Raw genomic sequence first — 14,495 nt, forward strand, 5'->3', positions numbered from 1 at the left:
CCTTCAAATCAAGATTACCTTGATGGAAAACTACTTTGACTGGAAAACTCCTTTGCTGGTGACCCAAATTGCCAGTCTACCATGAACCCAGAGATGTCTAAAGTGAGTTACAGAATAACTCTCTAAGAATTACAGAATTGAAAGAAGTCTTATGGTGCTGGGGATTGAACCCAGGGCCTTGTGCAAGCACTCTACCAACTGAGCTATATCCCCAGTCTGAAAGAAGTCTTAACAGTTCTATCCTCCTGCCTCAGCCTCCCAAATTGCTGGGATTACAGGTGTGCACTACCATGCCCAACAAAAGCCCACATTTCTAACAAAAACCATTCCACTGCTGGGCACAGTGGCACACCCCTGTAAACATGGCAGCTTGGCAGGCTAAGGCAGGAGGATTGTGAGTTTAAAGCCAGCCTAAGCAACAGTGAGGTGCTAAGCAACTCAGTGAGATCCTGTCTCTAAATAAAAAAATACAAAAAAAAAAAAGGGCTGGGATGTGGCTCAGTGATTGAGTGCCCCTGAGTTCAATTCCTGGTACCCAAAAAAATAAAAACCCATTCTGCTGATAGATTAAAGTTTCAAGGTAAAAGAAAGTGCCAGGCTAGTAGTAAAATGACAAGAGATCTACTCTAGGCTTTTCTGTCAGATCATTTATCCTCTCAATTATCTATACAGAGTCAAGAGGGAGAATGATCATCCTAGCATTCTCAGGGGGAACAAAACTCAGTGAACTGAAGTTAAAATACAAACTAGATCTGGGTGTGGCAGCACACACTTGTAATCCCAGTAATTTTGGAGATGGAGGCAGGAGAACTGCAAGTTTGAGAACAGCCTGGGCAACTTAGTGAAAAAGGACTAGGAATGTGACTCAGTGCTAAAGGGCCTCTGAGTTCTATCCCCAGTACCAAATAACAACAACAATGACAAATATATAAACTAGATGTAAAAAAATAAACTTGAAACAATATTTTGGTTTTTTAAATTTTTTTTTTGTAGTTGTAGAGACAGAATGCCTTTATTTTATTTGTTTATTTTCATGTGGTGCTGAGGATTGAACCCAGTGCCTCACGCATACTAGGCAAGTGCTCTGCCACTGAGCTATAGCCCCAGCTCCATTAAAAAATGTTTTTAAAACAATGGTATTTTAACATGTCAATGTTAAAATATTTTAAGCCCCAGTACCATAAAAGAAAAACAAGATCTAATTTGAAGATGATCACAAAATCTTGATTGTAAAAAGAGTTAAATTACCTAGGTGCTTGTAATTTCTGACTACCATAAATAATGGTGAAGGTGCAAAATTTATATCTACCAAAAGAAGCAGTATCAATAATGTAAAAATGAGCTTGCTTCAATAGCATATATACTAAAATTGGAATGATATAGAGATTAGTGATTAGCATGGCCCCTGCATAAGGACTGTAAAGCATTCCATATTTTTATGAAGTTTTATTTTTATGAATGCAGTTTATTCTAAAAAAATAATAATGTAAAATGACGAAGATTTGGGCTGGGCTGAGGCTCAGTGGTTGAACTCTTGCCTCACCTGCATGAGGCACTGTATTCACTTCTCAGTACCCCATAAAAATATAAATTAATACTTTTGTGGTAGTTCAGCAGTGGTCTTATTTCTGGGAAAGCTTACAAACCATTCAAAGTTGGAAGCATAACTTAAATGGTGGTAAGACTCAAATGAGAAAAAGTAAAGAAAAAAAGAGAGGGGGGAAAAAAGAGAGAAAAAGACAAAACAAAAAACAAACCTGTGGGAACAGCCATGAGAGTGTAGAGGAACCATGAGAATGCCAACAATACTTAAACTCCCTTTTTTTAAAAAGGGATTTTTTTTTGGCTTAAAATATTTCACTCTAAATGAATTTATGTCAGCGGTCAATAAAAGAATGTCACTAATACACTGTGGACACCTTTTGCAATGTAAATTCATGCCCCCTCTTTTTTTTTACATGGTAAACTTCAACCTAGCAATTATTAAACTGAGGAAGGATCCTTCAGTTAACCTAAAATTTTGTTTTATAAAATGTCACAGATCCATTCATATTTTTGTCTTGTTCTTCCAATTGCTATATACAACTTTCAGAGCTCTTGTATTTGGAAGGCTAAAAGAGCCCAGACTTTGAAAATAGTGTCTTGGTTTCACTATTTTTGTTTCCTCTCTCTCTCTCTCTCTTTTTTTTTTTTTTTATTTTTTTTAAGAGAGAGAGAGAGAGAGAGAGAGAGAGAGAGAGAATTTTATTTATTTTTTAGTTTTTCGGCGGACACAACATCTTTGTTAGTATGTGGTGCTGAGGATTGAACCTGGGCCGCATGCATGCCAGGGGAGCGCGCTACCACTTAAGCCACATCCCCAACCCTCTCTTTTTTTTTTTTTTTTAAACTAAAGCTATATAAAGCTCATGGATTAAGCAGAATAAGTTTCTAAATTTATAAATAAATAAATAAATAGGGTTGTGGTTCAGCAGTGGAGTGCTCGCCTAGAACGTTCAAGGCCCTGGATTTGATCCTTATACCACATAAAAATAAATTTTTTTTTTTAATATTTTTTTAAGAGAGAGTGAGAGAGGAGAGAGAGTGAGAGAGGAGAGAGAGAGAGAATTTTTAATATTTATTTTTTAGTTCTCGGCGGACACAACATCTTTGTTGGTATGTGGTGCTGAGGATCGAACCCGGGCCGCACGCATGCGAGGCGAGCGCGCTACCGCCTGAGCCACATCCCCAGCCCAAAAATAAATTTAAAAAAATAAAAATATGTGTCCAACTACAATTAAAAAATAAATATTTAAAAAAACCCAAGGGGGGCTGGGGATGTGGCTCAAGCGGTAGCGCGCTCGCCTGGCATGCGTTAGGCCCGGGTTCGATCCTCAGCACCACATACCAACAAAGATGTTGTGTCCGCCGAGAACTAAAAAATAAATATTAAAATTCCCCCCCCCCTCCTCTCTCACTCTCTCTTTTAAAAAAATAAATAAATAAATAAATAATGAAAAAACCCAAGGGCTGGGATGGTGGCTCAGCGGTAGAGTGCTCGCCTAGCATGGGCAGGACCCGGGTTCCATCCTCAGCACCACATAAAAAAATAAAGGCATTGTGTTGTGTCCAGCTACACCTAAAAATAAATATTAAAAAAATAAATAAATAAAATAAATAAAAAAATCCAAAGATATTGTGTCCATCTACAACTAGAAAAATGTTTCAAAAAATGACAAAGATTAATTTGTGTCTTCTGTCACCAACATTATTTAATGAAGCAATCTAGCAGACATCTTACTCCTCTCCAAAAGATACAGAAGGATCATGATGTTGGCTTCCCTCTTTTTTCCTTTGTTTTAATCCACCTTCCCTCAGGTGGATTGTTTGTTTTTCAAAAAGCAAAAAGCAAAATGTGATATATAAAATTTAAAAAAAAAAGTCAGTCTCAACAAACATTAACAAGGAAATGGCAAGATTCAAGGACATTAGTATATGTACTAAGGAGAGAAATACACACCTGTCAGAGTATAGAGAAATTGCTCTTCCCCTTGCTCTACTTGGTTCCTTCTGTTGTCCAAAACCTTCTTAACTGTGTCCATTAGGCCAAAGGTATGTGCCACATTGTTGAGAACAGCAGCATCTATTTAAAACAAAATACATGCCTGTAGAGTAAAAAACAAATGTTCTACCAGCTTCCTGTTGTGCTATTGATAAATATGAAACAATCCAGACATTATGAAATTTTCCTCATTGCATTTTAATAATTTCTATACAAAGATTTATCACATATATAAATGCTTTTTTATTTAATTGTTATACCTATGTCTTTCCATGTAAAGAAAGAAAGAAATCAGAAAAATGTATCCTTTGTCTGGTTATAAGTTTTTACTTTCAGTATAGAAAACACAGTGGCTTGCCAGACATGGTGGCACATGCCTGTAATCCCAGCAGCTTGGGAAGCCGAGGCAGGAGGATTGCAAATTCAAACCCAGCCTTAGCAACTTAGACCCTATCTCAAAATAAAATACAAAAAAAGGTCTGGAGATAGGGCTCAGTGGTTAAGTGCCCTGGGGTTCAATCCGAAGAAAGAAAAGAGAAGAGAAGAGAAGAGAAGAGAAGAGAAAAGAAAAAAAGAAAGAAAGAAAGAAAATGTTGTGGCTAGACTAGATAAGACCTAAATTTGTTTTGTTTTTTTGGTTCTGGGGATAGAACCCAGGGCCTTGTACATGCAAGGCAAGCGTTCTACCATCTGAACTATATCCCCAGCCCCCAAGACCTAAGTTTGAAAACTAGTTTTGCTAGTTTTATGGTTGTTCTTTTGGTACTGGGAATTGAACCTAGGGCCTCACCCCTGCTAAGCACTGACTCTAGTTTTGCTACTATCTGTGTGACCTACGGTAGGTCATTTCACTCCCTCAGTTTTCCCATCTGAAACAAATAGAACTGATAATACTTACTCTGTAAATACTTACTCTGTAAAATAGATATGAGGATTAGAAATATATTTTAAGTGTCACATGTGAGGACTGGTATGCAATATTATTATTATTATTATTATTATTATTATTATTATTATTATTATTGATACTAGGGATTGAACCCAGGGGCACTCAACCACTGAGTCACATTTCCAGCATTTTTGTTGTTGTTGTTGTTTGTGTGTGATGCAGGGGTGCTGGGGATCAAACCCAGGGCCTTGTGTCTGCAAGGCAAGCACTCTACCAATTGAGCTATATCCTCAGCTCCCCAGCTGCTTTTTTAATATTTTATTTTGAACAGGTCTCGCTAAGTTGCTGAGGCTGGCCTTGAACCTGTGATCCTCCTGCTTCAGCTCCCCAAGCCACCGGGATTACAGGCATGCATCACTAACTCTAGCAGATATGCAATATTATTTTTTAAATATTTATTTATTTTTAGTTGTAGTTAGACACAATACCTTTATTTTATTTATTTATTTTTATGCCGTGCTAAGGATCAAACCCAGGGCCTCGCATGTGTTAGGTGAGCACTCTACCGCTGAGCCACAACCTGAGCCCCCAATATTATTATTAATAGTATTACTTCTGGGGCTGGGGATATAGTTCTGTGGTAGAGTGCTTGCCTGGCATGCTTGAGGCCCTGGGTTCATTCCCCAATACCCCCCCCCCCCACATACACACACACACACACACAAAGTATTATCTCTATTCCCTTTTAGAAAACTTTTCTTTTCTTTGAAACGGGAAATTGAACCCATGGGTGTTTTACCACTGAGATACATCACCAGTCCTTTTTGAGACAAAAAAGGACTGAGGCTAGCATCAAACTTGCAATCCCCCTGTCTTAGCCTTCCGAGTCACTGTGCCTACATGGTCTATAAAAGTTCTTGAAAATTTTGTCTGTAGCTGGGTGTGGCACATGCTTGCAATCCTAGCTACTTGGGAGGTTGGGGAAGGAGGACTATAAGTCCAAGGCCAGTCCAGGCAACTTATCGAGACTCTCTCAAAACAAAAAAAGTAAAATGGGCTGGAAACATAGCTTATACATGTGGTCCTGGGTTCAATCCCTAGTATTGCAGGGAGTAAAAAGAGTTGTTAGGCTGGGTGTGATTATACACCTATAATCCCAGTGGCTCAGGAGGCTGAGGCAGGAAGACCACAAGTTCAAACCGGCCTCAGCAATTTAGTCAGGTCCCAAAGCAACTCGCAAGACCCTGTGTCTGAATAAAATATTAAAAAAAAAAAAATGGCTGGGGAAGTGGCTCAGTGATTAAGCAGCACTGGGGTACCAAAATTTTATAAATAAATAAATAAATATAAATTTAAAAATAGATCAAAATAAATACATAAATATTTGATTTTTTTTTTCAGTGCTGGGGATGAACTCTGGGCCTTGCACATGCTAGGCTAGTTCTCTACCACTGAGCCACATCCCCAGCCCCCAAAATTTTAAAATTTTGACAGTGTCTCCCCTAAGTTGCCAAGGTTGGCCTGGAACTTGTGATCCTCTTGCTTCAGTTTCCTGAGTTGCTAGGATTACAGTTGTGTACCACCATGCCTGGCTTCATTTATTTTTTTAAATCCCACTGGAATTTTATTGAGATTGCACTGAATCCATAGAATTCCTCTATTCTTTTTTCTCCTCTTTTTATTTTCTGGTGCTGGGGATTGGATCCAGGACCTTGTGCATGCTAGGCAAATACTCCACCACTGAGATATAGCCCCAGTCCTCAGCTTCATTTTTTTTTAATATTTATTTTTTAGTTGTAGTTGGACACAATGGCTTTATTTTATTTATTTATATGTGGTGCCAGAGATCGAACCCAGGACCTTGCACATGCTAGGCGAGTGCTCTATTGCTGAGCCACAACCCCAGCCCCTCAGCTTCATTTTTTGCTTGGACTAATCCTTTAAACTCTCCCAGTTCATCTTCTTATTTCCACTTATGACCCATAAACTCTCCAGAGAGCAACCAGAGTGATCTTTTAAAAATATAAATCCTACTACTCATACTCTGACTACTTCTATTGAAGCTAAAGGATCACAAGTTGGAACTTAGTGAAACCTAGTTTAAAAAGGATTGGGGATGTAGCTCAGTGGTAAAGTACCTTTTGTTCAATACCCAGTACCAAAACTAATCATCATCATCATCATCATCTAAAACCAGATGGATTTTTCTAATTTTCAGACTTACACACACACACACACACACACACACACACACACACACACACACATATACACACATTGCTTCTCAGCCTTTTGGCTAAGATCAAGCATACACACACACACACACATTCATATATATATACAATAGAGAGAGAGCTCGTGAGTTAGAGAATGAACATGGGGCAGGGGTATGGAGAAAGTGCTTCTTTCTGGCACTATTTATAAAGGAAAAACTACATGTAGAAAAAACATAGCCAGACCTGAGTTTAAAACCCAGTTATGAACTTTAAACAAGTGATTTAATTTTTATGAGCCTTATTTTCCTTATCTGTAAAATGGAGATAATGATATTTGTACTTCAGAGTTGCTGTGAGACTAAAAGGACCTGCCCACAGTTGTTGAGTATTTGATAAATGACCACTGTTGTTAGGATCAGTGCACTCACCTGTGACCTGGAAGGGAGTCTGGATGAGCCGCTGCTGAACTCCCCTTAGGAGCTCCTCTATTTCCTTCTGTATGTTGCAGACAACCTCTTCCATCAGGCCTACATCAGCTATTCCTTTCCAAAACATCAACGTGTCCTCTGGCACAAGAGGATAAGATAGAGGGTAAACACAGAAAGCTACCTAGGCACATCTCTACAATGTTTAATTCAAAATTATTTCAATTCAAAAGGATTTCTTGTTGGGTTGTTACTGGAAAAAGGGAAAGAACTTTGGGACACCAGCTGCTTTCCTGAGTTGTTACTTAATTATTTGGCCCCTTCAGTCACTTAGGAGCTTGCCTCAATTTGTCATACCCTTATTTTGTTATGGCTCTGTCTATAAAAACAGATAATTAAATAAATTAAAAAATTAAAAAACAAAAAAGAAAAAGATATTTTCTTCTAATAAAGAGAGTAAGCGAAATACTAAACATTAAATATTTATTATTAAGTATTGATTACATTCAAATTTAATTTTAAGTTGGATAATATTTAATATTATTAAGTTAAAATAATAAAGATATTAAACTAAATATTAATTAAAAGATATACTCTCCCTTATTGGATAGATAGCACTATAAGCTCCCCGAGGGGGCCTGGGGTTGTGGGTTCAGTGGTAGAGCGCTTGCCTAGCACATGTGAGGCACTGGGTTTGATTCTCAGCACCACATAAAATAAAGGTATTGAGTTCATCTACAGCTAAAAAAATATTAAAAAAAAAAAGTTCCCTGAGGGAGGTTGCCATGTCTTTTCATTTATGCACCTAGAATCTTGCAACATAATTACCAATTAAATATTTATTAGATGAATTAATAAATGAAGAACGATATTAAGCCTCTCTGATCCCCTCTAAGTAAATCATTAATCCCCATCCTCTGCACCACCCGCTATCTAATTTTGCCTTCAGAGATCCTTTATTTTTTTTGTATCGGGGATTGAACCAGGGGCACTTAACCATTGAGCAATATCCCCAGCCCCACCCCACCCCATTTTTAAATTTTATTTTATTTGGAGAAAGGGTCTCACTGAGTTCCTTAGGGCCTCGATAAATTGCTGAGGCTGGCTTTGAACTTGCAAACTGCTCAGTCTCCCAAACTGCTGGGATTACAGGCATGTGCCACTGATTCCTCTGGACATCCTTAAGTTTGAAGAAATGTGCCAAAGTTGGGGGCAATTTGATAGGAGGGAAAATATAGAACACAGAGTCAAACAGCTGATTTCAGCTCTGACACCTATTGGTTGTGTGGCTCATCTTAGGCAAGCTGCTGAATCTTTCCAAATCTTCATGTATAAAATGTGACTCTGAAGGGCAACTTCATGGATTAAAATAAGATGTTTAACTATGGTTAGTATTATTCATATTAAAAAGCCTTCTTTGGGGGGCTGGGGATGTGGCTCAAGCGGTAGCGCGCTCGCCTGGCATGCGTGCGGCCCAGGTTCGATCCTCAGCACCACATACCAACGAAGATGTTGTGTCTGCCAAGAACTAAAAAAAAATAAATATTAAAAAATTCTCTGGGCTGGGGATGTGGCTCAACTGGTAGTGCGCTCGCCTGGGAGTGCGTGCAGCCCCGGTTCGATCCTCAGCACCACATACCAACAAAGATGTTGTGTCCGCCGAGAACTAAAAAATAAATATTAAAAATAAAATTCTCTTCTCTCTCTCTCTCTCTCTCTCCTCTCTCACTCTCTATTAAAAAAAAAAAAAAAAAAAAAGCCTTCTTTGTCCATAATCATAGTGATGGTAAGGGTCATAAAAACCTACAGGATACTAGCATGGTGGTGCATGCCTATAATCCTAACAACTTGGGAGGCTGAGGCAGGATGATCACAAGTTCAAGACCAGCCTCAGTAATTTAGCAAGGCCCTAAGCAACTGAGTGAGATCCAGTCTCAAAATAAAAAATAAAAGGTGCTGGAGTGTAGCTCAGTGATTAAGCTCCCTTGGGTTTAATTCCCAGTAGCAAAAAATAAAATAAAATAAAAACCAAACAAACAAAAACCCCATACAAGATATGGAAAAGTACCTGAAATTTCCTCAGAGTCTTTTTTCACACCCTCCTCTGTGGCCATGGTGACAGCAGCGGTGAGAGCTGAGTTCCATTCCAGTCCTGCCTCTTCCATGCTCTCTTCTGAGATGGCAATCTGTGTGATGCTACCTAAAAGAAGTCCGTTACATGTGAGGCCAGTGAATTTTATGCAAAAGCTATAGCTACCTTCTATCTTATATAGACACACAGCCCATGTTATTTTAACATGCTCGCCTTGTCAGGTGCAGTGGTATATGCCTGAATCAGGAGCCTGAGGCAGGGGGATAACAGGTTCAAAGCCAGTCTCAGCAACTTAGCAAGAACCTAAGCAACTGAGCGAGGCCCTGTCTCAAAATAAAACATAAGGCCAGGCGCAGTGGCACACACCTATAAACCCAGTGGTTTGGAAGGCTGAGGCAAGAGGATTACAAGTTCCTCAACACAATTGCCTCAGCATCACAATTGCCTCAACAATTTAGCAAGGCGCTAAGCAACTCAGTGAGATCCTGTCTCTAAATAAAATACACAATTAGGGCTGGGGATGTGGCTCAGTGGTCGAGTGCCCCCGAGTTCAATCACCAGTACAAAAAAAAAAAGGGGCTGGGGATGTGGCTTATTGGTTAAACACCCAAGGGTTCACCGTGGTATTAAATAAATAAATAAACAAACAAACAAACAAACAAACATGCTCACTTCTTGCCTGCAGGTCCATGCTTTAAGAACTAGACTCCTAGCTGAGCATGGTGGTGTACGCCTGTAATCCCAGCAGCTGGGGAGGCTGAGGCAGCCTCAGCAAAAAAGTGGGGCACTGGGCTTGGGTTGTGGCTCAGAGGTAGAGCATTCGCCTAGCATGAGTGAGGCACTGGGTTCGATCCTCAGCATCACATAAAAATAAAATGAAGATATTGTGTCTACCTAAAACTAAAGTAAATAAATAAATATTTTTTAAAAAATGAGGCACTAAGCAATCCAGTGAGACCCTGTTTCTACATAAAATAACAAAATTTGGCTAGAGATGTGGTTCAGTAGCCAAATGCCCCCAAATTCAACTCCCAGTACTAAAAAAAAAAAAGAACTAGACTCTTAAGCAAGCTAGGATGATTATTGGATTTTCTAAAGAAAACCTGCCTTGCAAAAGAAAGGCATTTTTACTCTGAATACAAAGGGAAAGATTGCTAGGAATGTAGCTCAATTGCAGAGCACTTGCCTAGCACTAGCAGGTGTGAAGCCCTAGGTTCATTCCCCAGCACAGAAAAAAAAAAAAAAAAAAGAAAGAAAGAAAAGAAAAAAGAATGGGGTAGGAGGGAAAGATAGGCAGATAACTTACAAAATCATGAAAGGAAGCTGGGAACAGTGGTACACACCTGTAATCACAGTGGCTCAGGAGAATTATAAATTCAAATCCAGCCTCAGCAACTTAGTGAGGCCCTAAGTAACTTAGCAAGACCCTATCTCTAAACAAAATATAAAAAAGGGCTGGGGATGTGGTTTAGTGGTTAAGTGCCCCTGGGTTCAATCCCCGGTATCAAAATAATAATAATAATAGTAATAAAATGAAAAAATAAAATCACAAAAGGGCAATCTGCTTTTGAAAGAGACTGAATATAAGCATGATCACCAGGCTACCCACTTAATTGGATGAGGAGAACCTTAAATTATGTAAAAGTAGGAAGCTTTGCCTACAAACACATTTGATACTAAGCATTTAGAATATCTAAGTTTATTACTGCTTACCTATATCAGCCTGTGAAAAAGAGGCAAGAGAAATGGAGACTCAAGAAATCAGGTAAGAGATCCACTGGGTGCAGTGGTACATGCCTATAATTCTAGTGACTTGGGAAGTTAAAGCAAGATTGCCAAATTTGAGGCCATCCTCAGCAATTAAGTGAGGCCCTAAGAACTTAAGAGAGATTCTGTCTCAAAAAATAAAAAGGGCTAAGGATCTAACTCAGTGGTAAAATATCCCTGGGTTCAACTTCCAGTACCAATAAAAAGAGAGAGAGAGAGAGAGAGAGAGAGAGAGAGAGAGAGATCCATGAACAACAGATTGATAGAGAAGAACAAAATCCCCGCTATAAATTGCTTTAAAACAAAGAGAATGGAGAAAAATCAAATTAATCTAGCAAGCAATATAGACAAGTGTGGACTATACACACAGGAGGATATCAATAATCAAACAAAAGAATAATGTTAATATGGATAAATAAGTAAAGGAGTTTGGGCCAAATAAAACGAAAACATTTCAAAGCATTTTTTGCTTTTCAAGTGAGTCATGTGTGCAAAAATACAAACTGCTAGATATTTTATATTTTTTGAAGGGAATTTAGGTTCCAAGAGATTTGTCTTCTACTTTCCCAGTGTTTACTCATACAATATTAGGGCTGGCCAAAATTAAAAGTAAAGAGATCATTTTTCTTTCTTTCTTTTTTTTTTTTTTTATACATGAAAGGAATGGTAAATGTGAACCAATCCAAATATTTTTTAAGAGAGAGAAGGACAGAGAGAGAGAGAGAGAGAGAATTTTAATATTTATTTTTTTAGTTTTCGGCAAACACAACATCTTTGTTGGTATGTGGTACTGAGGATCGAACCCTGGCCGCACGCATGCCAGGCGAGCACGCTACCACTTGAGCCACATTCCCAGCCCAAGAGATCATTTTTCAAAAACAGTACTTCCCTAACCTTTTAGATCCTTGAGCATTCTTGTGATTATTATCAGGCATATCTATAAGTTTATGATAGTAGTTGAGACAGATTTTATTCAACTATATGGCTAAGTCTCCAGTTGGGCTGATTAAATCCTTTTGAATAATCTTTCCCATAAAGTTATATCTTTGCTGGATGGCTAGGAGCCTTAGGTCCAAATTCGAAAAGACTGAAGTGTGTGCCCATCCCATTCATCTGTGAGGAAGCCTCATGTTGGTAATCTGGAGCCCACCCAGGCAGAGCTCTCTGAGACTTGTGGCAGGCTCTTCAATAGTCCAGCCCAGTCAATGACACACTGATAAATCTCAGTTCAACAGTTGAAAACTTTTCATCATTCTAATCTACCCTGCTGTCTTCACCTCTAATAGTGCAAAGGGGGCTGGGGATGTGGCTCAAGCAGTAGCGCGCTCGCCTGGCATGCGTGCAGCCCGGGTTTGATCCTCAGCACCACATACAAAGATGTTGTGTCCGCCGAAAACTAAAAAATAAATATTAAAATTCTCTCTCTCTCTCTCTCTTAAAAAAGAAAAAAAATAATAGTGCAAAGGATTTTCAGAACAGTCTAATTTCAACCTTGATATGCCCAGAGGCACCAAAGTGAAACCACTGGATAAGTGTTAACTATTGAACCATCTTTCTAATGCTTACTATGCATTCTAAGAAGAAACAAGGAAGAAGATCTGACCAATAAGAATTATTTAGAGGAAAAAAAAAGAGATCTGTTTCCAAGACATAGAATCCCATCCAAGATTACCATACCTTAGCACAAAGCATATCAATGCTCACAAGAATTGAAATTAAGAAACACAAAGGAGAAAAGAGAGGGAAAGTACTACTGAAAAACACAGCGGGTTTTCAGGTGGTTTCCTACCCCCTACCATCGGCCGAAGTGGGTGTCTGCACCACACTTGTCTGCTGTCCTGGCACTGGAGCTCTTGCACTGCTAATCAGAAGATCAAATTTGGTGCTTCTGCAGGTATTGGAGCAAACTTTATCATGTTGGTAAAAATCAATCTGTCCAGAGTCCATCATTTTCCTGTGGAAAGAGAAATAAGTACCAGTTTAGCCTGCACTTCATTTAAAAGAGAAAAACTGGCCAGGTATGGTGGCGCATGCCTTTAATCCCAGCAGCTCAGAGGGATAAGGCAGGAGGATCACGAGTTCAAAGCCAGCCTCAGCAATGGCGAGGCACTAAGCAACTCAGGAAGACCCTGTCTGTGGCTCTGCAGCTCTGTGGCTGTGGGGCTCAGTGGCTCTGGGGCTCAGTGGTCAAGGGCCCCATGTGCCCCTGAGTTTAATCCCCAGTATCAAAAAACAAAAACAAAAACCTGGGCCTTAGGGACAAATAGAGACAACACTGCTTAGCCCACTAAGTAAATTAATAAAACCTAACAGTATTAGAAATCATTAGGTTGCAAAAATTCTAATTGGGACTACAAATTTTTCATTGAGCCTGCCCATATTTATCAGCACCTTTCTTCTGAGTTTACTAATTTTGAATACTCTCTTTTACTTGCTATAATCACTAAGCTCAGGTATATACTAAGAATGTCACTGAAACCAAATCTGAAAAGGGAAAATACTAGTTCAAATCTCAGCACAACTGAGAAATGCCTCAGGGATATCTGAATTTTTGGATGAGATTCTGACATGTTAGTAATACTAGACTAGAAAAATTTGTTACTACTTTTAGAGACATAAAGTTTCGGTACACTTCTTTCATTAAAAAAAAGGAAAAAGAGCTGGGGGAGTGGCACACTCCTGTAATCCAAGTGGCTTGGGAGGCTGAGACAGGAGGATGGGGAGTTCAAAGCCAGTCTTAGCAATGGTGAGGTGCTAAGTGACTCAATGAGACTCTGTCTCTAAATAAAACACAAAATAGGGCTGGGGATGTGGCTCAGTGGTCAAGTGCCCTGGAGTTTAATACCCAGTACCAAAAAGAAAAAGAAAAAATAGGGGCTGGAGATGTAGCTCAGTGGTAGAATGCTTGCCTACTTCGTGTGAAGCCCTGGGTTTGGTCCTCAGCACAGTGAAAAGAGAAATAAATCAAATTAAAAAAAAATTGACAACAACTCTCCTAGAAATAAAGAGTAAAGTTGATTATGCTAAACACTCTCTGGAAAATGTCCTTATAACTGTATCCACAGACATTGTTATTATAGGCCATGAGCAAAAACCATAGGGTATTTTAATTATAGTAAACTCTATGGCAGAATGTCACTTGGCTTTCTCTTTTTCTTCTTCTTTTATTTTATTTTTTGTGTGTGTGGGGTGGGGGTTACTCTGGATTAAACCCAGGGGGGATTTGCCACTGAGCTATATCCCCAGACCTTTTTCTTATTGGGTACCAGGGATTGAACTCAGGGGCACTCAGCCACTGAGCCACATCCCCAGCCCTATTTTGTATTTAGAAACAGGGTCTCACTGAGTTGCACAGCGCCTCGCTTTTTGGCTGAGGCTAGCTTTGAACTTGCGATCAAAGTTGGCCTCCTGAACCGCTGGAATTACAGGCTCTTTCAACATTTTTTATTGGTATATTATAGTTTTACATAAAGGCAGGATTTATTGTTACATATTCATACATGCACACAATATAAAAATATAATTTGGCCAGTATCACTTCCTGGTACTTCATCCCTTCCTCCCC

General features: G+C 39.1%; 1 protein-coding gene across 3 annotated transcripts in view; it reads right to left on the reverse strand.

Annotated features, from left to right (window-relative positions):
- GMEB1 (glucocorticoid modulatory element binding protein 1) overlaps positions 1–14,495 on the reverse strand; it is a 45,337-nt gene that overhangs the window by 3,603 nt on the left and 27,239 nt on the right. For all 3 annotated transcript variants that reach the window (XM_081308420.1, XM_081308421.1, XM_081308419.1), the window contains exons 6-9: positions 12,727–12,884; positions 9,140–9,271; positions 7,075–7,212; positions 3,500–3,622 (exon numbers count right to left, since the gene is read on the reverse strand). In XM_081308420.1, coding sequence (XP_081164546.1) covers positions 3,500–3,622; positions 7,075–7,212; positions 9,140–9,271; positions 12,727–12,884 — 551 coding nt within the window. The remainder of the gene's footprint in view (positions 1–3,499; positions 3,623–7,074; positions 7,213–9,139; positions 9,272–12,726; positions 12,885–14,495) is intronic.

The sequence above is a fragment of the Spermophilus citellus genome, assembly GCF_964194105.1.
Source record: "Spermophilus citellus genome assembly, chromosome: 9".
Lineage (NCBI taxonomy): Eukaryota > Metazoa > Chordata > Mammalia > Rodentia > Sciuridae > Spermophilus > Spermophilus citellus.